At 43.3% G+C, this 26,981-nt stretch overlaps 2 protein-coding genes across 5 annotated transcripts in view; one reads left to right on the top strand and one right to left on the bottom strand.

Annotated features, from left to right (window-relative positions):
* pola2 (polymerase (DNA directed), alpha 2) overlaps positions 1-26,981 on the top strand; it is a 249,450-nt gene that overhangs the window by 3,700 nt on the left and 218,769 nt on the right. The window lies entirely within an intron of this gene.
* LOC134339639 (phospholipase A and acyltransferase 3-like) overlaps positions 11,741-26,981 on the bottom strand; it is a 43,005-nt gene continuing 27,764 nt past the window's right edge. For both annotated transcript variants that reach the window (XM_063036327.1, XM_063036328.1), the window contains 4 exons: positions 24,800-24,904; positions 21,791-21,896; positions 19,549-19,739; positions 11,741-13,139 (listed from right to left, as the gene is read on the bottom strand). In XM_063036327.1, coding sequence (XP_062892397.1) covers positions 12,966-13,139; positions 19,549-19,739; positions 21,791-21,896; positions 24,800-24,904 — 576 coding nt within the window. In that variant the 3' untranslated portion in view covers positions 11,741-12,965. The remainder of the gene's footprint in view (positions 13,140-19,548; positions 19,740-21,790; positions 21,897-24,799; positions 24,905-26,981) is intronic.

The following is a 26,981-nucleotide window of genomic DNA, read 5'->3' as shown; positions in this document are numbered from 1 at the left end:
TGTCTCTGGGTCTGTACTCAGTGGAATTCAGAAGGATGAGGGAGAATCTTATGGAAAATTACCAGATCCTGAAAGATCCAGATAGTGGACATGGAGAGTACGAGGGAGTCCAGAAACGGCCTGCACATTAGAACTGAGGTGAGAAATTCCTTCACCCAGAGGGTGGAGAATCTGTGAAATTTGTTGCCACAGAGAGCTTTGTGGAGGGAGAAGGTGGGAAAATGAGGTGGAGAGTATAAAGTCAGCTATTTTGAATGGCAAAACAGACTTGGTGGACTGATGATCTAATTCTCATCTGGTATCTTGGGGCAAAACAGTAGCGAAGGGGTTAGTGTAATGTAATGATTGAACGATCGGGGTTCAATTTCTGTCGCTGTCTGTTAGGAGTTTGGACGTTCTGCTTGTGACTGTGTGGGTTTGCTCCAGGTGCTCTGGTTTCCTTCTATGGATTATGGTTAGTGAGTTGTGGGCACGCCGTGTCAGCACCAGAAGTGTGGCAACACTGGCGGACCGTTTCCAACAGATCCTTGGACTACGATATGTTGGTCATTGACAAAAAGAATGATTTCACTGTATGTTTTGATGTTAATGTGTCAAATAAAGCTTATCATTCAAACACAAGGAAATCTGCGAATGTTGGAATTTCAAGCAACACACATAAAAATTGCTGGTGAACGCAGCAGGCCAGGTGGCATCTTTAGGAAGAGGTACAGTCGACGTTTCGGGCCGAGACCCTTCGTCAGGACTAACTGAAAGAAGAGCTAGCAAGAGATTTGAAAGGGGGAGGGGGAGATCCAAAATGATAGGAGAAGACAGGAGGGGGAGGGATGGAGCCAAGAACTGGAAAGTTGAGTGGCAAAAGGGATACGAGGCTGGAGAAGGGAGAGGATCATGGGACGGGAGGCCTAGGGGGAAAGAAAATTGGGGGGGGGAGCCTAGAGGATGAGCAAGGAGTATAGTGAGAGGGGCAGAGGAAGAAAAAAAATTAATAATAAATAACATAAATAACAGATGGGGTACAAAGGGGAGGTGGGGCATTAATGAAAGTTTGAAGTCAATGTCCATGCCATCAGGTTGGAGGCAGAAGCGGGTGAATTTATTATGGGGAACAAGGAAATGGCAGATGAGTTGAACAGGTACTTTGGATCTGTCTTCACTAGGGAAGAAACAAATGATCTCCCAGATGTAATAGTGGCCAAAGGACCTCGGGTAATGGATGAATTGAAGGAAATTTATATTAGGCAGGAAATGGTGTTGGATAGGCTGTTGGGTCTGAAGGCTGATAAGTCCCCGGGACCTGATGGTTTGCATCCCAGGGTACTTAAGGAGGTGGCTTTAGAAATCGTGGATGTATTGGTAATCATTTTCCAATGTTCTATAGATTCAGGATCAGTTCCTGTGGATTGGAGGGTGGCTAATGTTGTCCCTCTCTTCAAGAAGGGAGGAAGAGAGAAAACAGGGAATTATAGACTGGTTAGCCTGACATCGGTGGTAGGAAAGATGCTGGAGTCAATTATAAAAGATGAATTTATGACACATCTGGATAGTAGTAACAGGATTGGTCCGAGTCAGCATGGATTTACAAAGGGGAAATCGTGCTTGACTAATCCTCTGAAATTTTTTGAGGATGTAACTATGAAAATGGACAAGGGAGACCCAGTGGATGTAGTGTACCTGGACTTTCAGAAAGCCTCTGATAAAGTCCCACATAGGAGATTAGTGGGCAAAATTAGGGCACATGGTATTGGGGGCAGAGTACTGACATGGATTGAAAATTGGCTGGCTGACAGAAAACAAAGAGTAGCGATTAACGGGTCCCTTTCGGAATGACAGGCGGTGACCAGTGGGGTACCGCAGGGTTCAGTGCGGGGACCGCAGCTGTTTACAATATATATTAATGATTTAGATGAGGGAATTAAAAGTAACATTAGCAAATTTGCTGATGACACAAAGCTGGGTGGCAGTGTGAAATGTGAGGAGGGTGTTATGAGAATGCAGGGTGACTTGGACAGGCTGCATGAGTGGGCAGATGCATGGCAGATGCAGTTTAATGTGGATAAATGTGAGGTTATCCACTTTGGTAGTAAGAACGGGAAGGCAGATTATTATCTAAATTGAGTCAGGTTTGGAAAAGGAGAAGCACAATGAGATCTAGGTGTTCTTGTACATCAGTCACTGAAAGCAAGCATGCAAGTACAGCAGGCAGTGAAGAAAGCTAATGGCATGCTAGCCTTCATAACAAGGGGAATTGAGTATAAGAGCAAAGAGGTCCTTCTGCAGCTGTACAGGGTCCTGGTGAGACCACACCTGGAGTACTGTGTGCAGTTTTGGTCTCCAAATTTGAGGAAGGACATTCTTGCTATTGAGGGAGTGCAGCGTAGGTTCACAAGGTTAATTCCTGGGATGGTGGGACTGTCATATGTCGAAAGATTGGAGCGACTGGGCTTGTATACTCTGGAATTTAGAAGGCTGAGAGGGGATTTTATTGAAACATATAAGATTATTAAGGATTGGACACGCTGCAGGCAGGAAGCATGTTCCCGCTGATGGGTGAGTCCAGAACCAGAGGCCACAGTTTAAGAATTAGGGTAGGCCATTTAGAACGGAGTTGAGGAAAAACTTTTTCACCCAGAGAGTGGTGAATATATGGAGTGCTCTGCCCCAGAAGGCAGTGGAGGCCAAGTCTCTGGATGCTTTCAAGAAAGAGATGGATAGAGCTCTTAAAGATAGAGGAATCAAAGGTTATGGGGATAAGGCAGGAACTGGATACTGATAGTGGATGATCAGCCATGATCACAGTGAATGGTGGTGCTGGCTCGAAGGGCCGAATGGCCTACTCCTGCACCTATTATCTATTGTCTACCCAGACGGAATATAAGGTGGTGTTCCTCCAACCTGAGTGTGGCTTCATCTTGACAGTAGAGGAGGCCATGGATAGACATATCAGAATGGAAATGGGACGTGGAATTAAAATGTGTGGCCACTAGGAGATCCTGCTTTCTCTGGCGAAAAGAGCATAGGTGTTCAGCAAAACGGTCTCCTAGCCTGCGTCGGGTCTCGCCAATATATAGAAGGCCACATCGGGAGCACCGGACACAGTATATCACCCCAGCCGACTCACAGGTGAAGTGTCGCTTCACCTGGAAGACTGTCTGGGGCCCTGAATGGTGGTGAGGGAGGAAGTGTAAGGGCATGTGTAGCACTTGTTCCACTTGCAAGGATAAGTGCCGGGAGGGAGATTGGTGGGAAGGGATGGGGGGGGGAAGGAATGGACAAGGGAGTCGTGTAGGGAGCGATCCCTGTGAAAAGTGGGGGGGGGTAGGGAAATATGTGCTTAATTGTGGGATCCTGTTGGAGGTGGTGGAAGTTACGGAGAATTATATGTTGGATCTGGAGGCTGGTGGGGTGGTAGGTTGGGACAAGGGGAACCCTATTCCTAGTGGGGTGGCAGGAGGATGAGGAGACAGCAGATGTGCGTGAAATGGGAGAGATGTGTTTCAGTGCAGAGTTGATGATGGAGGAAGGGAAGTCCCTTTCTTTTGAAAAGGAGGATATCTCCTTTGTCCTGCAATGAAAAGCCTCATCCTGAGAGCAGATGCGGCGGAGACAGAGGAATTGCGATAAGGGGATGGCATTTTTGCAAGAGGCAGGGTGGGAAGAGGAATAATCCAGGTAGCTGTGAGAGTCCGTAGGCTTATAGTAGACATCAGTAGATAAGCTGTCTCCAGAGATAAAGACAGAAAGATCAAGAAAGGGGAGGGAGGTGTCGGAAAAGGACCAGGTAAACTTGAGGGCAGGGTGAAAGTTGGAGGCAAGTTAATGAAGTCAATGAGCTCAGCATGCATACAGGAAGCAATGTCAATGCAGTCGTTGATGTAGTGAAGGAAAAGTGGGGGACAGATACCAGTATAGGCTTGGAACATGGATTGTTCCACAAAGCCAACAAAAAGGCAGGCATAGCTGGGACCCATATGGGTGCCCATAGCTACACCTTTAGTTTGGAGGAAGTGGGAGGAGCCAAAGGAGAAATTATTAAGAGTAAGGACTAATTCCGCTAGATGGAGCAAAGTGGTGGTAGAGGGGAACTGGTTAGATCTGGAATTCAAAAAGAAGCGGAGAGCTTTGAGATCTTTCTGATGGGGGATGGAAGTATATAGGGACTGGACATCCATGGTGAAAATCAAGCGGTGGGCGCCAGAGAACTTAAAATCATTGAAAAAATTCAGAGCGTGAGAAGTGTCACGAACATAGGTAGGAAGGGATTGAACAAGGGGGGATAAAACACTGTCAAGGTATGCAGAAATGAGTTCGGTGGGGCAGAAGCAAGCTGAGACATTGTATCTACCTGGACAGGCAGGCTTGTGGATCTTGGGTAGGAGTTAGAAACGGGAAGTGTGGGGTGTGGGAACTATAAGGTTGGTAGCAGTGGATGGGAGATCGCTTGAGCTGATAAAGTTGGTGATGGTGTGGGAGACAATGGTCTGGTGCTCCTTAGTGGGGTCTTGATCGAGTTGTCGCTGTGCCTCGGCAAGGTAGATGTCAGTACGCCAGACTCAACAGCACCCTACTTATCGGCAGGTCTTATAGTAAGGTTAGGATTAGTGTGGAGAGAGTGGAGAGCAGAGCATTCGGAAGGAGTGAGGTTGGAATGGGAACAAGGTGTGGTGAAGTCGAGACAGTTGATGTCGTGTTGGTAGTTAGCAATAAAGAGATCCAGAGCAAGCAGAAGACCAGAGCGGGATGTCCATGAAGAGGAAGAGGGTTGAAGATGGGAGAAGGGGTCATTGGTGGGGGTGGGAGAGTCCTTGCCGAAGAAGTGGGCTCGAAGACGGAGCCAGCGAAAGAAGAGTTCAGCGTCATGATGAACGCGGAAGTCGCTGAGGTGTGGGTGAAGGGGGACAAAGGTGAGGCCCTTACAGCGCTCTGCCTCAGAGTTGTAAGTCGGAGGGGATAGTAAAGACCTGGCACGGATGAGAGCTGGGATCAGAGGGGGGAGGGGGAGGGAGGCTGGTAGTGTCAATGGAGAGGGGAGGGTTGGGGCGAGAGGAAGATGGAGCCTCTGAGGGTCCAGGAGTTGACGGTGGGATCTGAGGGAGACGGGGTTGCAGAGTGGTGGTGGGGGAAGGGGAGATGGGAGTCACAATAGCAGCACATTGCTAAGTTCTTTTGGGTGGAATTGAGAATATGCTGTTGTCCATTTCTTGGCCATGTGATGGCAGCAGTGAGTTTTGGTGAGAGAGTGAACAGCGATACCCAGGTCACAAACACAAGAAACTCTGCAAATGGTGGAAATCTTTAGCAACACACAGAAAATGCTGGCGGAAATCAGCAGGTTAGACAGCATCTGTGGAAGGGAATAACCAGTCAACATTACCTGATTCAATGGTCTTGGGCTGAAATGTCGACTGCGTATTCCCTTCCACAGATGCTGTCTGACTTGCTGAGCAATATCCAAGTGAACTGAACTGAATAATAGCTCGGGTAGAAGTTCTCTTGCCTGGAGCAATATTTTTGAGCGCTCAGCGGGTGAATTTTATCTAAAATATCTGAGTCTATTCGCCTTTGTGCAAGACTTCTTCACTCGTGGAAATATAAGTGCTGATTTTGATATACATACCTCAGTGTCTGCTGGATGTGCACAATCATCAAATGCAATGCAGTGGCTTCACTTGTGAAGATTCCTTAGCTTCTTTGAGGCCCATGCGTTGAAATTGCCTCCCACAATGGCACAAGTTTAATTAGAGTAAACTAAAGGAGGGGAATTACTTGGCCTGGTACTCTGGGGTTATGAGGCATTGATCCCCTGGAAGGGAGGCTGTCTCTATGCTGAAAAATATAAAAATGGCAATTGCATAGGGACAATCCAAAAGAGGAGAAATCCTTTCCACTTGAAGGGAAGTCAGTGATCAAAGGTGATCAGATTGGGCCTTCTATGTACAAGAGGTACTCTCTTTCATGTGTGGGTTTTCGACATGCATGTGTGTTATCTTGGCGGGCCTGGTTTGTCACGCCTGCGCTGTAAGTTGCCCAGCATGTATTATTACCATAAGACCATAAAACATAGGAGCAGAATTAGGCCATCTGGCCCATCGAGTCTGCTCCACCATTCAATCATGGCTGATCCTTTTTTTCTACCTCTTCCTCAACCCCAGTTCCCAGCCTTCTCCCCGTAACCTTTGATGCCATGTCCAATCAAGAACCTATGCCTTAAATACACCCAATGACCTGGCCTCCACAGCTGCATGTGGCAACAAATTCCACAAATTCATCACCCTTTGGCTAAATAAATTTACAGTTTTGAGACTGTGCTGTCTCCTTCTAGACTCTCCCACCATGGGAAACATCCTTTCCACATCTACTCTGTCTAGGCCTTTCAACATTTGAAATTTTTCAATGAGATCCCCCCTCATCCTTCTGAATTCCAGCGAGTACAGACCCAGAGCCATCAAGCGTTCCTCGTATGATAACCCTTTCATTTCTAGAATCATCCTTGTGAACCTCCTCTGTACTCTCTCCAATACCAGCACATCTTTTCTAAGATGAGGGGCCCAAAACTGTTCACAATACTCAAGGTGAGGTCTCACCAGTGCCTTATAAAGCCTCAGCATCATATCCTTGCTCTTGTATTCTAGACCTCTTGAAATGAAGGCTAACATGGCATTTGCCTTCCTCTCCACCAACACAACCTGCAAGTTAACCTTCAGGGCGTTCTGCACAAGGACTCCCAAGTCCCTCTGCATCTTAGATTCCTGGATTTTCTTCCCGTTTAAAACAAATAGTTTGTACATTTATTTCTACTACCAAAGTGCATGACCGTGCATTTTCCAACATTGTATTTCATTTGTCACTTTCTTGCCTATTCTCCTAAGTTTACATCCTTCTGCGTCCTCCCTGTTTCCTTAACATTACCTGCCCCTCCACCAATCTTCAAATCATTAGCAAACTTGACAGCAAAGCCACCTATTCTGTCATCTAAATCATTTATATACAGCTTAAAAAGAAATGGTCTAAAACTGACCCTTGCCGAACACCACTAATCACTGGACGCCAACCAGAAAAGGATCCTTTTACTCCCATTCGCTGCCTCTTACCAATCAGCCAAGGTTCTAACCATGTTAGTAACTTTCCTGCAATACCATGGGCTCTTAACTTAGTAAGCAGCCTCATGTGTGGCACCTTGTAAAAGGCCTTCTGAAAGTCAAAATGTACAACATCCGCTGCATCCCCTTTATCTATCCTACTTGTAATCTCCTCAAAGAATTCCAATGGGTTTGTCAGGCAGGATTTTCCCTGAAGGAAACCATGCTGACTTTGTACTATCCTGTCCTGTGTTACCAAGTACTCTATCACCTCATCCTTACCAGTTGACTCCAACATCTTCCCAACCACTGAGGTCAGGCTAACTGGTCTATAATTTCCTTTCTGCTGCCTTCCTCCTTTCTTAAAGAGTGGAGTAACATTTGCAATTTTCCAGTCTAATGTCTAATGCTACCTCTTTCAGAACCCTAGGGTGCAGTTCCTCTGGTCCAGGTGACTTATGTACCTTTAGGTCTTTCAGCTTTTTGAGCACCTTCTCCCTTGTAGTAGTAACTGCACTCACTTCTCTTCCTTCACACGCTACAAATACTCATTTAGTTCATCAGCCATCTCCTTGTCCCCCATTATTATTTCTCCTGCCTCATTTTTTAGCGGTCCTATATCCACTCTCATTTCTCTTTCATTTTTAACATACTTGAAAAAACTTTTACTATCCACTTTGATATTATCTGCTAGCTCGCTTTCATATTCCATCTTTTCCCTTCTAATAATTTTTTTAGTTGCTCTCTGCAGGTTTTTAAAAACTTCCCAACCCAATTACTAACATGACTCAATAAAACATTTAATCCTATGGACTCTGTTGTTGGTTTTGCTCTGACCAAAATGTAACAATTGTCAAAATAAAACAGAACTGAGATCAGGGGTAAAACACACAAAATGCTGGAGGAACTCGGCAGATTAGGCAGCATCAATATAGAGGAATAAAGAGTTGATGTTTTGGGCCAAGGAGATGCCGTCCATACAATGACTTGCTGTGATTAGAAATTGGCTTCCTAAAAGGCAGAGGGATCAGATTGACAGGAACTCCCATGGGGAGAAGGAAGAACCGTCTGAAAGGGAAAATTTGTATGGATGTGTGGAAATGGAACTGAATGCTCTTCAAAGAACTAGCATAGAGGCTGTGGGCTGAATAGCTCAGCCTGTGAGAAAGGAATTAATTTGATGGATCTTGTCATCTGTTGATGCTGATATTATGATAGTAAATACAGCTCAGTTAACTCTGTTCACAAAATCATCTTCATCATGTGCTGTGTTGTATGACCTGGGCAATCATGGACTCATGACCATGACTGTTCCTGGTAAATTTTTCTACAGAAGCAGTTTGCAAATTCCACCTTCTGGGCTGTGTCTTTACAAGACAGGTGACCCCAGCTATTATCAATAATCTTCAGAGGTTGTCTGCCTTGTGTCAGTGGTCACATAACCAGGACTTGTGATGTGCACCGGCTGCTTATTGCACAGACTGTGTTTATTGATGAGCAACAAATTCATAAATATTTATCATTTATTAATGTACCAATACATAATCTGAAGGCAGGGATTGACTAGGGATAGTCATGGGAAATAGAACATAGAACAGTGTTGCACACAAACAGATCCTTCGGTCCACGATGTCTGTGCTGACCCTGGTGCTAAACCCATGTGCCTTCATGTGGTCCATATCCTTCCATTCCCTAGTCTGGTCTTGTGTCTGTCTAATTGCCTCTTCAACTTCGCTGTTATATCTGTTTCTCCACCAGCTTCTGGCAGCATATTACAGGCATCTACTCAGTGTGTTAAAATAAAACCTTGTAAATTTCTTTTAAACATTTCTCCTTCCCTTCTCCGAGATGAACACCAATGCAAAGTACTCACTCAGTACCTTGCCCACATCCTCTGGGACCAGGCAAAATTCCCTCATTTGTCCTTGAGTTGATCAACCCTTTCCCTAGCTACCTTCTTGCTTTATAGAAGACTGTGGGATTTTTCTCTCATTAACAAGGCATTTTCACCACAAAGCTGCCGCTTACTAGATTTTTTTTTTGGTTTTTTGCACTATTCTCTGTAAATTCTGGAGTACGTTGTGCATGAAAATCCCAGGAGATCAGCAGCTTCTGAGATACTCAAATCACCCTATGTGGCACAAATAATCATTCCTCACTCAAAGTCACTTAGATCACATTTCTTCCCCAAGTTAATGTTTAGTCTGAACTTCTTGATCATGTCTGCTTGCTTTATGCATTGAGATGCTGCCACGTGATTGGCTGATTTGCACTAATAAGTATATGCACAGGTGTACCTAGTTTACTCTCTTTGTGGAAGGATTTAGTTATCGATAAGCACCATCTTGAGCTGTGAATCAGAATTAGTCTATTGTTGTTGAATATACTGAGATTCAGTGAAAAGCTTGTCTTGCATACAGTTTATACAGATCACATCATTACACTGCATTGAGGAAGTACAAGGTAAATTGGAGTACTATGCTCAGCTCTGGCCACCTCACTATAGGAAGGATGTGGGAACTATAGAAAGTGTGCAGAAGAGATTTACAAGGATGTGACCTGGATTGGGGAGCATGCCCTATGAGATTGAGTGAACTTGTCCTTTTCTCCTTGGAGCGACAGAGGATGAGAGGTGACCTGATAGAGGTGTATAAAATGATGAGAGGCATTGATTATGTGGGTAGTCAAAGGCTTTTTCCCAGGGCTGAAATGGCTAACAAGAGAGGACACGGTTTTAAGGTGCTTGGAAGTAGGTACAGAGGAGATGTCAGGGGTAAGCTTTTTACGCAGAGAGTGGTGAGAGCGTGGAATGGGCTGCCGGCAACAGTGGTGGAGGCAGATACAATAGGGTCTTTTAAGAGATTCCTGGATACAGTGGGTACATGGAGCTTAGAAAAACAGAGGGCTATGGGCAAACTGAGGTAATTTCCAAAGTAAGTTAGGCCTGTATTGTGCTGTAGGTTTTTTATGTTTCTATGTTTCTAAATGAATAACAGAATGCAGAATAAAGGGTAATAGCTACAGAGAAGGGTCTTTCTCCCGATAAAAAAGATAATTCCAGCTAACAAGTGAATTATTTTATTATTGGAATGGTGCTATCATCTATGGACAAACACAAGTGATTCTGTAGGTGCTGGAAATCCAGAGTAACACACACAAAATTCTACAAAATATCCGCAGGTCACGCAGCATTTAACGATGGAATAAAGTCTCAGCATTTTTGGCCAAGACCCTTCATTAACATCTCTCTGCAATGTTTTGCAACTGCTGATGTATCTTTGATGTTAATCGGAATCAGGTCAACGAGAGTAGTATTCTATGTCAAATGGATGGGCAAATAGTAACTGTTTGAAAGTTTGAACACTTTGTAAATATTGAGTTATTCAGAAGCATTTTGGATCTCAGTACAATAACATAGTGGCTAACAAAATGCTTTACAGAGTCAATGATCATGATCAGGGTTCAATTCCTGCCACTCTCTGTAAGGAGTTTGTACATTTTCACCTTGACTGCGTTGGTTTTCTTCGGGTGCTACAGTTTCCTCCCACATTCCAAAGACATATGGGTTAGGGTTAGTGTGTATGCTGTTTCAGCAACTCTTGCAGGCTGCCCCCACAGACTGTTGTTTGTTGACGCAAAACAGCGCATTTCACTATATATTCAGATGTACAAGTGACGAATAAAGTTAAGACCATAAGACCTAGGAGCAGAATTAGGACATTCGGCCCATTGAGTCTGTTCTGCCTTTCCATCATGGCTGATTTATTTTCCTTCTCAATCCCATTCTCCTGCCTTCTGTCTGTAACCTTTGACGCCCTTAATGATGAAGAATCTGTCAACCTTTGTTTTAAATATACCCAGTGACTTGGCCTCCACAGCTGTCTGTGGCAATGAATTCCACAGGTTCACCACCCTTTGGCTAAAGAAATTCCTCTTTACTCTCTGTTTTAAAGGAATGTACTTGTCTTCTGAGGGTGTATCCTCTGGTCATAGACTCCCCCACTATAGGAAACAACCTCTCCACAAACACTATATTTAGGTCTTTCAATATTCTGTTAGGTTTCAATGAGATACTCCCTCATTCTTCTAACCTCCAGTAAGTACAGGCCTATAGCCATCAAATGCTTCTCATACACTAACTCTTGCATTCTTGGGATAATTCTCATGAATTTTCTCTGCCAAAACTGCTCACAATACTCCAATTGTGGTCTGACCAATGCCTTATAAAGCCTCAGCATTACATCCTTATATTGTAGTCCTTGAAATGAATGCTAACATTTCATTAGCCTTCCTTGCCTGCAACTCAACCTGCAAGTGAACCTTTAGGGAATCCTACAAGAACACTCCCAAGTCCCCGCTGCCTTCTTCTAGAATTTTGGATAGTGACCTTTTCGGCCACACATTATAGCTGAGGTTAGGATTGAGCATTTTGGTCCTTGACAGTGAATACCTCCTGTACCCAATAAAGTGGCCACTGAGTGTATGTGGTCGTCTACTGCTGTAACCCACCCACTTCAAGGTTTGACATATGTATTCAGGGATGCTCTTCTGAACAGCGTTGTTTTGGTCGAGTGGCTAAAATTTGGCTGAGTGGTGTCATAACAACAACTTCTCACTCAATGTCAGCGAGACCAAGGAACTGATTGTAGACTTGTGGAGGTGGAAACCAGAAGTCCATGAGCCAATCCTCATTGTTGGATCAGAAATGGAGAGGGTCAGTATCTTCAAATTCCTGGGTGTCACTATCTCAGAGAAGCTGTCCTAGACCTATTATATAACTGTAATTGCAAAGAAAGCATGACAGCACCTCCACTTCCTTTGGCTTCAATGGTACATTTAATGTCAGAGAAATGTTTACAATATACATCCTGAAGTACTTTTTCTTTGCAAAAACAGAGGAATGCCCCCAAAGAATGATTGACAGTTAAATGTTAGAACCCCGAAGTCCCTCCCAGCTCCTCTCCCTCCCATGTAAGCAGCAGCAAAGCAACAACACCCCTCCCCCCCATCAGCAAAAAAAAAGCATTGGCTCCCACCACCGAGCACTCAAGCGTACAGCAAAGACACAGACTTGCAGTACCCCAAAGATTACTCGTTCACTTGTTTGGAGACTGCAAGGATTCGGCATGTCATCTAAAACCTTGATAATACTTATATAGATGTGTAGTGGAAAGTGTATTGACTGGCTGCATCATGGCCTGGTATGGGTACATCAATGCCTTTGGACAGAAAATCCTACAGAAGGTAGTGGATTCATCCCAGTACGTCATGGGTAAAGCCCTCCCAACCATTGAGCACATCTACATGAAACGCTGTGGTAGGAAAGCAGCATCCATCATCAGAGATCCCCACCACCCAGGCCGTGCTCTTTTCTCACTGCTGCCATCAGGTTGAAGGTACAGGAGCCTCAGGACTCGCACCACCAGGTTCAGGAACAGTTACTACCCCTCAACCATCAGGCTCTTGAACAAAAGAGGTTAACTACACTCATTTATCGAGATGTTCCAAAAACCAATGGTCTCACATTAAGGACTCTTTTTCTTGTTATTTCATGCTCTCGTTATTTATTGTTATTTATTTATATTTGCATTTGCATATTTTGTTGTCTTCTATGCTCCTGCTCTTTCATGGATCCTGTTTATAGTTAATCTTCTGTAGATTTGCTGATTGTGTTCGCAGGAATAATAATCTCAGGGTTGTCTATGTGGTTACATGTATGTACTCTAATAATAAATTTTACTTTGAACTTGTAACATGCAAGAGTGTCTACAGGGGGACATAATAAAGTAGCCACTGAGTGTACGTCCAAGACTCTATACACAATATTACTTTCAACGGTGACCTGGGTACTAAACAAAAACAGGAATGTCATTTTAAGAACAGCATTTAAATGAAAGGTAAAAGGCAGACATCTAGAATGTCTGCAGCAGATAAGAGCATCACGATCCCCAGCGCAGCAACAATGGTGTAAATGACAATTTTGAAAATAGCGAAGCCAATGGCATTTGCTCCATTAGTGGCATGGTTGACTTTCTTCGTGACAGCAGAGGAAGAACCAACCTGTGAAAAGACATTTATAATTAGAAAATCTGCACAATTACCAACATCTCATGGTGGAATCTGCCCTGTGACTTGGAGAATGGGGTTGCCACAGTAACGCAGCTATTAGCACTATGCTGTTACAGCTCAGGACATCAGAATTCAAAATACAATTCCGCTTTCCATCAGGTTCTCCGGGTGACCTCGTGGTCTTCCTCTGAGTTGCTCCAGTTACCTCCCACAGTCCAAACCTGGACTGATTAGTAGGTTAATTGGTCATTGTAAATCGTCCTGCAATTAGGCTAGGGTTAAATAGGTGGGTTGTGGGGTGGCATGGCTCTTTGGGCCAGAAGTTCCTGTTCTGTGATGTGTCTTTAATGAAATATAATAAAGAATGGAACTGAAGAAAGGTTAGTCCAGGATCTACAGAGTGCCTTGGATTAAGTACATGGGTGGCAGAAATAAATGTTCTCATTATAACCCTGACATCACCTCAGTTCAAAAGGAGTTCTCTCAGCCACACAAATCTCCGCAGTGTCTGGTGTGTATTTGATGATTGTGCTTTGGTTTGCATTCCAATTCCATGCAGTAATCAAGGTTGTCTAGTCTAATACCTCTTCCCCAACGCTCACCCTAGTGGTACGTTTCTCACTGCCAAACATGTAGAATACTGACCCCCTCATAACTCCGTGTTTCATCATGTATAGGCCCTTCCCAGTTAAGGCAAAGAGCCTTTTGAATTGTTTGGGGCAGTTTGCAAGTGGAAAATCCAGTTATGAACTCCAGCCATCAATGCTGCTTATACATTAACTCTCTCATTCCCTGGATTTTTCTCATCCTCTGGACCCTCTCCAATTCCACCCCATCCTCTCTTAAAACTGCTTACTATATTCTGAGTGTGATCTGACCAATGTCTGACCAGGCCATGATGGTGTACTTGTCAGGATACTGGAGTCTGGGCTGACCTGGGCTGGAGTGTTCAAGGTGTACTTCAACCTCTCACTGCTACAGTCAGAGGTTCTACCCGCTCCAAGTGGCATCAGACACACCGGTGCCCAAGAAGAGCAGGTGTTATGTTTTGTAACTCAACTTGTACACATATACAGTGCTGTAAACTTTTAGGCACATATATATAGCTAGGGTGCTTAAGACTTTTTGAACAGTACTGTAATAATTTTATGTACTGCACTGTACTGCTGCTGGATAAAAACAAATGTCACAACATATATGAGGGATGATAAACCTGATTCTGATATGGGTCTCTATTGTGGACTGAGAGTGGGAAGGGAGCAGGGAGAGGGGAACTCAAACAAAATGCTGGAGGAACTCAGCAGGCCAAGCAGCATCAATGGAAAAGAGTGTAGTCGATGTTTCGGGCTGAGACCCACCATCAAGACTGGAGAAAAAATGATGAGAAGTCAGTGTTAGAACGTAGGGGGAGGGGAGGAAGAATCACAAGGTGATAGGTGAAACTGGGAGGGGGGAGGGGTGAAGTAAAGAGCTGGGAAGTTGATTGGTGAAGAGATACAGAGCTGGAGAAGGGGAATCTAATAGGAGAGGACAGAAAGCAGTGGAAGAAATAAAAGGGATGGTGATGAGCAGGTAAGGAGATGAGGTGAGAGAAGGAAAAGGGAATGATGTGGGGGGGGGGGAAATTACCGGGAGTTAGAGAAATCGATGTTCGTGCCATCAGGTTGGAGGCTATACAGATGGAATATAATGTGTTGCTCCTCCAACCTGAGCGTAGCCTCATCGCAACAGTAAAGGAGGCCATGGATTGACATGTTGGAATGGGAACGCGAAGTAGAATTAAAATGGGTGACCATTGGGAAAGGAGAATCAAGTTTGGGAAAAGGGGAAGAAAGAAGGAAGAGAGTGGGAAACACCAGTGAGACATTCTGTAATGAACAATAAACTAATTGTTTGGAATCAAATGACCTTGCCTGGTGTATCAGGGCTGGGTGTGTCTGCACCTACGCCACCCCCTGCCCCGGCACTCCTTCTCTGCCACCTGTCCCACATCCCTCCCAGTGTGCTCCACCCTCCCCATTCTCAACATCCTTTGCTCCCGTCAAATTTACAAACTCACTGTCTGCTCCACTCTGACAAGTAAAATACTTGTCAATACATATATCCATCCATCCATCCAACCAAGGACTTTTGGTCAGTACCACAGAGGCAGAGTTCAAAAGGGTGAAGAATGCAAGACTGAAGGTGCTGTATTTAAATGCGCATAGCATTTGGAATAAGGTGGACGAACTTGTGGCGCAATTAGAGATTGGTTGGTATGACTGTGGGCATCACTGAGTTGTGGCTGAAAGAAGGTCATAGTTAGGAGCTTAACATCGAAGGATATACCTTATATCGAAAGGACAGGCAGGAAGGTACAGGTGGTGTAGCTCTATTGGTGAGAGATGGAATTGCATCCTTAGAAAGAGGTGACATAGGGTCAGAGAATGTTGAATCTTTGTGGGTGGAGTTAGGAAACTGCAAGGATAAAAAAAATTATGGAAGTCATATATAGGTCTCCAAATAGTAGCCAACATGTGGGGTTGAGATTGAAAAGGGAGCTGGAAAAGGCACATAATAAGGGTAATGTCTCAATTGTAACAGGGGACTTCAATATGCAGGGGGATTGGGAAAATCATGTTGGTGTCAGATCACAAGAGAGGGAATTTGTTGAATGCCTACGAGATGGCTTTTTAGAGCCGCTTGTGCTTGAGCCTACTAGGGAAAAGGCTATCTTAGACTGGGTGTTGTGCAATAACCCAGATCTTATTAGGGAGCTTAATGTAAAGCAACCCTTTGGAGGCAGTGATCAGAATATGATTGAATTCATAGTGTATAAGTCACATGTATCAGTATTGCAATGGAATAAAGGGAATTACAGAGACATGAGAGAGGATCTTGCCCAGGTGGTTTGGAGGAGGATACTGGTGGGGTAACGGCAGAGCAGAGATGGCTGAAGTTTCTGGGAGTAGTTCACAGGCGCAGAGAGGGTGAAGTTCTCAAATGGCAAGGGTAGGCAAACATGGCTGACAAGGGAAATTAAGGACTGCATAAAAGCCAAGGAAACGGCATATAAAGTAGCGAAAGTGAATGGGAAGTTGGATGATTGGGAAGATTTTAAAATCCAACAAAAGGCAACTAAAAAAGCTATAAGAAGGGAATGATGTAGAATACATCTTTTCGCCATAAAAGTAAGAAATGCATTCTACGAGCTGAGGGGGGTAAATTACTAGAAGTTTTAGGTAATCCAAAGATAGCAGTTATAGGATGGGGAGAAATATCACTATTCAAAACCTTGGTGAGATAATATTAAAAATGTCTTTCCAAAAAGTTTCTAGAGCAGGACAAGATGAAAACATGTGGGTCAAGGAAGCTATCTCCCCATGACATCTATCACAAAGAGGGTTAATATGAGAGTAATAGTGAGCTAATTTATCTTTAGACATATATGCTCTATGGACAACTTTAAATTGAATTAAAGAGTGTTTGGAACAGATAGAAGAAGTATTAACAAGTTGTAAAATATAGGCCCAGTCCTCAGCTGGGATAGTGAGACCCAATTCCCTTTCCCAGTCAGTCCTAATCTTATTGAATGGAGCTTTCCTAAATTTCATAATAATATTATAAATAGTAGCCATTACACCTTTCTGAAACAGGTTAAAGTTAATGATAGAGTCTAAAATATTTGTGGAGATTAACGCCCCAACTACGTTTTCTTGGTTCTCTCAAACGATACTGTGTTTAAATTTGGAAAAAATCAGAAGTAATCTTTATGATACTTCAGTTAAATTTGAACAGACCTGGAGATCATTTATTCAATATTTTCATTTAATGTAACTATTTTTTTCTCTCTAGCCATATATACATTCCCTTTGTGGATTTTATCTGTTATTAGCAGAGGTCGGGTTTGAGGTCGCGATTGTTTAATTGTTCAAAGTCTAGTATATACCTAGTTAGCCCATTGCTTTGCTTCGTTAGGTTAGTTGCACAGAAAGTTTTTTTTTTCTGGGTTTTTTTTCCGTCCTATTAGGTGTATATGAAATATTAGTATACAATTATATTACCTTGTTATTCTATAATTAACATACATTGTTTGTATTTTTTTTGTATTAATATTACTTTTATATTTACATCCTAACAATGTGTTGGTTGCTATATGTTTTACTCTTTGTGTACTAATTCAATAAAAAAGATTTAAAATAAAGGAAGGGAAATGATGAAATATGAGGGAAGACCAGCCAATATTATAAAGCAGGATACCAAAAGTTTTTTCAGTTATATAAAGAGTAAAAGAGAGGTGAGAATTGATATTAAACCACTGGAAAATGAGGTGTCAAAGTACTTGGAGATACTAAGTTAAAGTCAGCATGGTTTCTGTAAAAAGGGAAATCTTGCCTGACAAACCTGTTAGAGTTCTTTGAGGAAGTAACAAGCAGGGTGGACAAAGGAGACACAGTAAATATCATTTACTTGGATTTTCAGAAAGCATTTGGTAAGGTGCCTCACATGAGGCTGCTTAACAAGATAAAATCCTATGGTGTTATAGGAAAGATACTGGCATGTATAGCAAAATGGCTGACAGGCAGGAGGCAGTGAGTGGGAATAAAAGGGGCCTTTTCTGGTTGGCTGCCGCTGACTAGTGGTGTTCCTCAGTATTGGGGCCGCTACTTTTCACATTGTTTGTCAATGATTTGGATAATAATATCAATTTGTGGCAAAATTTGCGGATGATACGAAGATAGGTGGAAGGGTAGGTAATGCTGAGGAAGCAAGGACTTAAACAAGTGGAAGAATGGGCAAAAAGGCGGCAGATGGAGTACAATGCTGGGAAATGTATGATAATATATTTTGGGAAAAGGAAAAATAGTGCACACTATTATCTAAATGTGGAGAAGATTCAAACATTAGAAGTGCAGAAGGACAGGAGCCCTTGTGAAAGACTCCCAGAAGGCTAATATACAGGTTGAGTCTGTGATAAAAAAGGCAAATGCAATGTTGGGATTTATTTCAAGGGGAGTAGAATATAAAAGCAAGGAGATAATGCTAAGGCTTTAGAAGACACTAGTCAGGCCAACTTGGAGTATTGTCAACAGTTTTGGGCCCCATAGATTGACTGGTTGAATCAACCTTGCACTCAACTTCAGTAAGATCAGGAAATTAATTGTTGATTTCAGAAAGGGGAATTCGAGGGAACACAGTCTTCATTGAGGAGTCAGCAGTGGAAAAGCTGGGCAGCTTCATGTTCCTGAGTGTCAACATCTCAGGGGACCTATCCTGGGCTCTACATAAAGAAGCACGCCAGCAGCTCTACTCCATTAGGGGTTTGAGGAGATTTGGTATGTCACCAAAAACTCTAACAACTCTCTACAGATACAGTATATGGTAGAAAACGGTTTGACTGGTTACATCACCACCTGGTAAGGAAGTTCCAACATGTAGGATTAATGGAGGCTGTAGTGGATTGTAGACTCCGGCCAGCTCCACAAGCACAATCCTTGTCAAGGGCATCTTCAAACGGTAACATCCATTGTTAAGGATCCTCACCATCGAGAACATGCCTTCTTCCCATCACCAGGTACAGGAGCCTGAAGACACATACTCGATGATTCAGGAACAGCCTCTTCCCCTCATCCATCAGATTCCTGAGTGGTCCATGAATACAACCTCACCATTCTTCTTTTGCACTATTGACTTATTTGTAACTTGTAGTAATTTTTATGCCTCACACTGTGCTGCTGTCACTAAACAACAAGTTTAATAGTTGATGTCAGTGTTAATAAACCTGACTGTGATTCTGACATGGGGAGGATGTGCTCTCTAATTTAGGAGGACACATGACAGCTGGAAGAGTAAATGTAGATGAGATGGAACACAAGACTACAGATGTTGAAAAATGGAGCACCAATCTACTGAAGGAACTGAGTGGATCAGGTATCATCTACCAGGAAGGGGCAATGGGGGTGGAGAGGGCAGTTGTGGGAGGAATTGTCAACATTTCCTGTCAAAACCATCATCTACCAGGAAATGTAGATGAGAGTTGACCCAAAAGCAGAACAGTAGAGATGATTTAGCAGCAAATGAAAACTTTAATAATAGACCACAAAATAAAACCATGCCGTGAGGGGACACGAAACAAGAAGGAACAGAAACTAAACACACGGTAAACAACACGGTAAACTTTAGGCAGGGAGAGTGAAGGCTAGTAGTGACTGGTTGAGGTTGGTTGGTTTGATGAGTGAACAAGGCCTGTGGATGAGAACTGGGATTAAATAGGCTGCAGGTGATTAGTCTGGTAGGAATGGGAGGTGAATCCTGTTAGCTGCTTGGATATTGGCATGTGCGGACTGAAAGGTGTCAGCAGGAGTAGGCCTGACAGCATCAGGACTGAGGAGCTCCAACAGTGATAAAGCATTCTACTCACCTTTTTAACACACCGAATATACCTGATAAACTCTTCTTCACTCATTGCTATTTCTTGTCCAATCATTGCTTTAGCATTTCTTATTATCTCTTTAACACACAACGGTTTCATGCTGCTGTCCAGTTTGTTGTTGATGCACCAGAGATCACTTTCAGCTACCTCAAAAAGAGGTTTCCTCACAACCACACGACCTGCAACAGCAGTGGATCCATGTAGATTAGACATTAAATGTTTTTTTTTACTGAGTCAGATAGAATCCTCAGCATGGATGGAATGGAAAGTGGGCAAAGAAGTCTTCAATCTGCAATGATTTGGCAATCAATTAATCAGGGCACCCACTTATTTGGGGCAACTCTTAAAGAACAAAAACTAATTGAGAAAATAGCTGGGATTCCCTTTACTTATTTGGGACATTACGCTGCTTAATTGCAATAGGAGACTTGCTGAACAATTTTTAATTAGCATCAGTAGTGTGTACTTCTGTGGCTCTTAGACACTACGCTGTGCTTAGAGTGAACCATAGAACATTACAGCACAGAAACAGGCCTTTTGGCCCCTCTTGGCTGTGTCAATCCATTTTTCTGCCTAATCCCACTGACCTGCACCTGGACCATATCCCTCCATACACCTCTCATCCATGTACCTGCCTAAGTTTTTCTTAAATGTTAAAAGTGAGCCTGCATTTACTACTTCATCTGGCAGCTCATTCCACACTCCCACCACTCTCTGCGTGAAGAAGCTCCCCCAGTGTTCCCTTTAAACTTTTCCCCCTTCACCCTTAATCCATGTCCTCTGGTTTTTTTCTCCCCTTGCCTCATGGGAAAAAGCCTGCTTGCATTTACTCTATCTATACCCATCATAATTTTATATACCTGTATCAAATCTCCCTTCATTCTTCTACACGCCAGGGAATAAAGTCCTAACCTATTCAAACTTCCTCTGTAACTCAGTTTCTCAAGTCCCGGCAACATCCTTGTAAACCTTCTCTGCACTCTTTCAACCTTATTAATATCCTTCCTGTAATTTGGTGACCAAAACTGAACACAATACTCCAAATTCGGCCTCACCAATGCCTTATACAACCTCTCCATAACATTCCAACTCTTATACTTGATACTTTGATTTATAAAGGCAAATGTACCAAAAGCTCTCTTTACAACCCTATCTACCTCTGACGCCACTTTTGGGGAATTTTGTATCTGTATTCCCAGATCCCTCTGTCCTTCTGCACTCCTCAGTGCCCTACCATTTACCTTGTATGTTCTACCTTGGTTTGTCCTTCCAAAGTGAAATACCTCACACTTGTCTGTATTAAACTCTATCTGCCATTTTTCAGCCCATTTTTCCAGCTGGTCCAAATCCCTCTGCAAGCTTTGAAAACCTTCCTCACTGTCCACTACACCTCCAATCTCTGTATCATCAGCAAATTTGCTGATCCAACTTACCACTTTATCATCCAGATCATCAATAAAGATGACAAATAACAACGGACCCAGCACTGATCCCTGTGGCACACCACTAGTCACAGGCCTCCACTCAGAGAAGCAATCCTCCACTACCACTCTCTGGCTTCTTCCATAGAGCCAATGTCTAATCCAATTTTTAAATAGCATTAGTTGCATGTGTTTGTGTTCAAAAAGCAGTGATTTCTGTAACAGTTGGGGAGAAATAAGCAGTAAGGTGATTGTGAATTATATTGCTCACTGCGGTTTCAAGCATTCAGGCTTGGAGATACCAGAAACGACAAGAAGTGAAAATGAAATGATTTCACTACTTAAACAAGTTGAGGACTATGAAGAATTTGAAGGTAACAAGAATAATCTTGAATGTTACAATGAAATGAAGATTTGGAGGATGTAATTGTTGAAGGAATTTTATGAAGGTAGTTGAGGTAGTACTAGGTGTCTGTGTTGATTTCTTCATTTACAGTTAATCAAAAAAACACATCAGCGTGCACTGGTGAATTCCTCTATCGATAACTATTAGGAACTAATACACAGATTTATAGTACTGTACTAGTATAGGTAGTATTCTAATTTGTTCCATATTTCATTTAAATACATAATTTGTTACACAGTTAAACAGTAGTTTTTTTTATACCTTTTTAACTATTTCAGTGAAACCAGCTAATTGGGGCAGTTGTTTAATTGGGCCAAAATGTACTTGTCCTGGTGTGTCCCAATTAAACGGAATTCACTGTAAAACATGATAAGTATAAGTAGAAAAAGTTAATAACTTTTACCTGAATCTGGATATATGATATCCCCATCTCCGACATAGATTGCCCACTGATTCAACTTGGGCCTCAATATCATAATCATGTCTCCAGGCTTTGGATGTGAGTTGCGCTGGAAGAAAAAAGATGGGTTCACATTTGAAACTAACTCCACCATGGAGGTCTGGTCAAAGACTGGTCCAGGTCAGAGGACCGTTTAGCTGCCTGTGCTCCAGAAGGGATGATGAAGACATCTGAAACTAGCAGAGTTGTTTGAAGTTGTATTCATTCCTGCTTCTGGATTCTAGTGGTTAGCATGTCAAACTGCAACAATTTAGTCACTTGTTAGTCTTCCGTGATCAAGGGAATGTAAACTGAATCTATGTAACTTATTCTCAGACAACACACATAAAAGTTGCTGGTGAACACAACATCTCTAGGAGGCATCTCTAAGAAGAGGTACAGTCAATGTTTCAGGCCGTCACCCTTCATCAGGACTAACTGAAAGAAGAGCTAGTAAGAGATTTGAAAGTGGGAGGGGGAGGGGGAGATCCGAAATGTTAGGAGAAGACAGGAGGGGGAGGGATGGAGCCAAGAGCTGGACAGTTGATTGGCAAAAGGGATATGAGAGGATTATGGGAAGGGAGGCCTAGGGAGAAAGAAAGGGGGAGGGGGGATGCCCAGAGGATGGGCGAGGAATATAGTGAGAGGGACAGAGGGAGAAAAAGAGAGAGGAAAAGAATATATATATATATAAAAATTATAATAAATAAATAATGGATGGGGTATGAGGGGGAGGTAGGGCATTAACGGAAGTTAGAGGAGTCACTGTTCATGCCATCAGGTTGGAGACTACCCAGACAGAATGTAAGGTATCGTTCCTCCAACCTGTGTGTGGCTTCATCTTGACAGTAGAGGAGGCCGTGGATGGACATATCAGAATGGGAATGGGATGTGGAATTAAAATGTGTGGTCACTGGGAGATCCTGCTTTCTCTGGCGGACAGAGCATAGGTATTCAGTGAAACGGTCTCCCAGTCTGCGTCGGGTCTCGCCGATATATAGAAGGCCGTATTGGGAACACCGGACGCAGTATATCACCCCAGCTGACTCACAAGTGAAGTGTTGCCTCTCCTGGAAGGACTGTCTGGGGCCCTGAATGGTAGTGAGGGAGGAAGTGTAAGGGCATGTGTAGCACTTGTTCCGCTTACAAGGATAAGTGCCGGGAGGGAGATCGGAGGGAAGGGATGGAGGGGGCGAATGGCCAAGGGAGTCGCGTAGGGAGCGATACCTGCGGAAAGTGGGGGGGGGGAGGGAAAGATGTGCTTAGTGGTGGGATCCCGTTGGAGGTGGCGGAAGTTATGGAGAATTATATGTTGGACCCGGAGGCTGGTGGGGTGGTAGGTGAGGACCAGGGGAACCCTATTCCTAGTGGGGTGGCGGGAGGATGGGGTGAGAGCAGATGTGTGTGAAATGAGAGAGATGCGTTTGAGAGCAGAGTTGATGGTGGAAGAAGGGAAGCCCCTTTCTTTGAAAAAGGAGGACATCTCCTTCATCCTGGAATGAAAAGCCTCATCCTGAGAGCAGATGTGGCGGAGATGGAGGAATTGCGAGAAGGGGATGGCATTTTTGCAAGAGACAGGGTGAGAAGAGGAATCGTCCAGATAGCTATGAGAGTCTGTAGGCTTATAGTAGACATCAAAAAGGGCCCATTTTAGTTACAGAGATCTAAATGTACACATAAACGTTGGAGCTCGTTTCTGAAGTAGATGGGTGACAGCAGCATATCGCAGAAAGCCACTTTATTTGGGCCGCTCCTGTAACTACTAAAGTGGTCACTGAATATATATCCTCAGCAATATCAATACAAGTGCGATAAGGATTTACTCTTTCTTTTTTTTTGTAATCTGCAACCAACATGGAGTTGAAGAGCCAGAGTCACTCCACAGCACGGAATCAGGCTGTTCAAAGCTAATTTTCCAATTAGTTTTTTACTTCCATGATGATTCACGTTGACTTCTGACTCTGTGTTTGTGCCTTCAGCCCCATTCACAGAAACATATTTGACACAATTAGGAAAGCTCTCCAATGTCTCTACTTTCTGGGTGCATTTAAGGCAGAACTTAATAAATTCTTGATTGGACACCACATCAAAGGTTGTGGGGAAACAGCCGGGGAGTGGGGCTGAGGATGGAGAAAAAAGGATCAGCCATGATTGAATTGCAGAGCAGAATCAATGGGCCAAAGGGCGTAATTCTGCTCCTATGTCTTGTGGTCTTATGGACTTCTGGCTCTGTGCTTGTGCCTTCAGCACATTTGCCACTACTTGTTCACTAGAACACATGCTACACAATCAGTAAAGCTCACCAACACGTCTACTTTCTGATGAGGCTGGGGTATACACATCTATGCTCATGTCATGCTACAGATGCACAGTAAAGAGCATCCCAACAAGTTTCATCAGTACATGATATGGAAACTGCACTGTGATAGACAGGAAGGCTGTATAACAGGTAGTCAAAACTGCCCAACGCATTACTAGCAGCAGCCTCTGGACATACATACAGAAGGGTGCTGGAAGAGGGCCGGTAACATCATGGAGAATCCCATCCACCTTGATGGTGGATGGTTTGTCCCACTCTATCAGGGAGGAAGCTACAAAGCATCCACGCCAAAACCACTAGCCTCAAAAATAGTTACTTTTCCCAAGCAGTAAGGCTAATCAACACCTCCACCCACTAACACAACCCTCCACATCCCCTAGCACCACTTCTTTATAATTTTCTGGCAGTGCCCTAATGTACAGACATTCCTGTGCCTAGCGTCTCTTTAGATACATACAATCAATCTCTTATGTGTTTATATTTATTGTTTTTTTTTAATTATTGTGTTCCTTGTCTTATTGTGGTTTTTAATCTTGCATTGAATTCAGAGTAACAATTATTTAATTCTCCTTTACATTTGTTCACTGGAAATGGCATTAAACAACTTTGAATCTTGAAAAGTCTTAGAGTTAAAAATTTATAAATGTACTCACCAGTGCACTCTGATACTCCTCTTCCATTGTTTTCACGTGTTGCCCGTCATACACATTTGAAAACTTGGGATTTGCCATAGGAATGATAGCGGAAACTCTGTCAGCCTGTGAGAAAAGATTTTGACAAGTTATTGTAAAGGATTCTGGAGTTTAAAAAAATCTTTTAAGTGGCTTTAGGGTGAAAGGGGAAAGATTTAGCTAAGATAGACTGGCAAATGACACTTCAAGGATTGACGGTGGATATGCAATGGCAGGCATTTAAAGGTTGCATGGATGAACTACAACAATTGTTCATCCCAGTTTGGCAAAAGAATAAATCAAGGAAGGTAGTGCACCCGTGGCTGACAAGAGAAATTAGGGATAGTATCAATTCCAAAGAAGTAGCATACAAATTAGCCAGAGAAAGTGGCTCACCTGAGGACTGGGAGAAATTCAGAGTTCAGCAGAGGAGGACAAAGGGCTTAATTAGGAAGGGGAAAAAAGATTATGAGAGAAAACTGGCAGAGAACATAAAAACGGACTGTAAAAGCTTTTATAGATATGTAAAAAGGAAAAGACTGATAAAGACAAATGTAGGTCCCCTGCAAACAGAAACAGGTGAATTGATTATGGGGAGCAAGGACATGGCAGACCAATTGAATAATTACTTTGGTTCTGTCTTCACTAAGGAGGACATAAATAATCTTCCAGAAATAGTAAGGGACAGAGGGTCCAGTGAGATGGAGGAACTGAGCGAAATACATGTTAGTAGGGAAGTGGTGTTAGGTAAATTGAAGGGATTGAAGGCAGATAAATCCCCAGGGCCAGATGGTCTGCATCCCAGAGTGCTTAAGGAAGTGGCCCAAGAAATAGTGGATGCATTAGTGATAATTTTTCAAAACTCGTTAGATTCTGGACTAGTTCCTGAGGATTGGAGGGTGGCTAATGTAACCCCACTTTTTAAAAAAGGAGGGAGAGAGAAACCGGGGAATTATAGGCCGGTTAGCCTAACGTCGGTGGTGGGGAAACTGCTGGAGTCAGTTATCAAGGATGTGATAACAGCACATTTGGAAAGCGGTGAAATGATCGGACAAAGTCAGCATGGATTTGTGAAAGGAAAATCATGTCTGACGAATCTCATAGAATTTTTTGAGGATGTAACTAGTAGAGTGGATAGGGGAGAACCAGTGGATGTGGTATATTTGGATTTTCAAAAGGCTTTTGACAAGGTCCCACATAGGAGATTAGTGTGCAAACTTAAAGCACACGGTATTGGGGGTAAGGTATTGGTGTGGGTGGAGAATTGGTTAGCAGACAGGAAGCAAAGAGTGGGAATAAACGGGACCTTTTCAGAATGGCAGGCGGTGACTAGTGGGGTACCGCAAGGCTCAGTGCTGGGACCCCAGTTGTTTACAATATATATTAATGACTTGGATGAGGGAATTAAATGCAGCATCTCCAAGTTTGCGGATGACACGAAGCTGGGTGGCAGTGTTAGCAGTGAGGAGGATGCTAAGAGGATGCAGGGTGACTTGGATAGGTTGGGTGAGTGGGCAAACTCATGGCAGATGCAATTTAATGTGGATAAATGTGAAGTTATCCACTTTGGTGGCAAAAATAGGAAAACAGATTATTATCTGAATGGTGGCCGATTAGGAAAAGGGGAGGTGCAACGAGACCTGGGTGTCATTATACACCAGTCATTGAAAGTGGGCATGCAGGTACAGCAGGCGGTGAAAAAGGCGAACGGTATGCTGGCATTTATAGCGAGAGGATTCGAGTACAGGAGCAGGGAGGTACTACTGCAGTTGTACAAGGCCTTGGTGAGACCACACCTGGAGTATTGTGTGCAGTTTTGGTCCCCTAATCTGAGGAAAGACATCTTTGCCATAGAGGGAGTACAAAGAAGGTTCACCAGATTGATTCCTGGGATGGCAGGTCTTTCATATGAAGAAAGACTGGATGAACTGGGCTTGTACTCGTTGGAATTTAGAAGATTGAGGGGGGATCTGATTGAAACGTATAAGATCCTAAAGGGATTGGACAGGCTAGATGCAGGAAGATTGTTCCCGATGTTGGGGAGGTCTAGAACGAGGGGTCACAGTTTGAGGATAGAGGGGAAGCCTTTTAGGACCGAGGTTAGGAAAAACTTCTTCACACAGAGAGTGGTGAATCTGTGGAATTCTCTGCCACAGCAAACTGT

Source organism: Mobula hypostoma, chromosome 30 (assembly GCF_963921235.1).
Source record: "Mobula hypostoma chromosome 30, sMobHyp1.1, whole genome shotgun sequence".
Lineage (NCBI taxonomy): Eukaryota > Metazoa > Chordata > Chondrichthyes > Myliobatiformes > Myliobatidae > Mobula > Mobula hypostoma.
The sequence above is the reverse complement of the archived record's forward strand: the minus strand, read 5'-3'. Positions and strand labels throughout refer to the sequence as shown.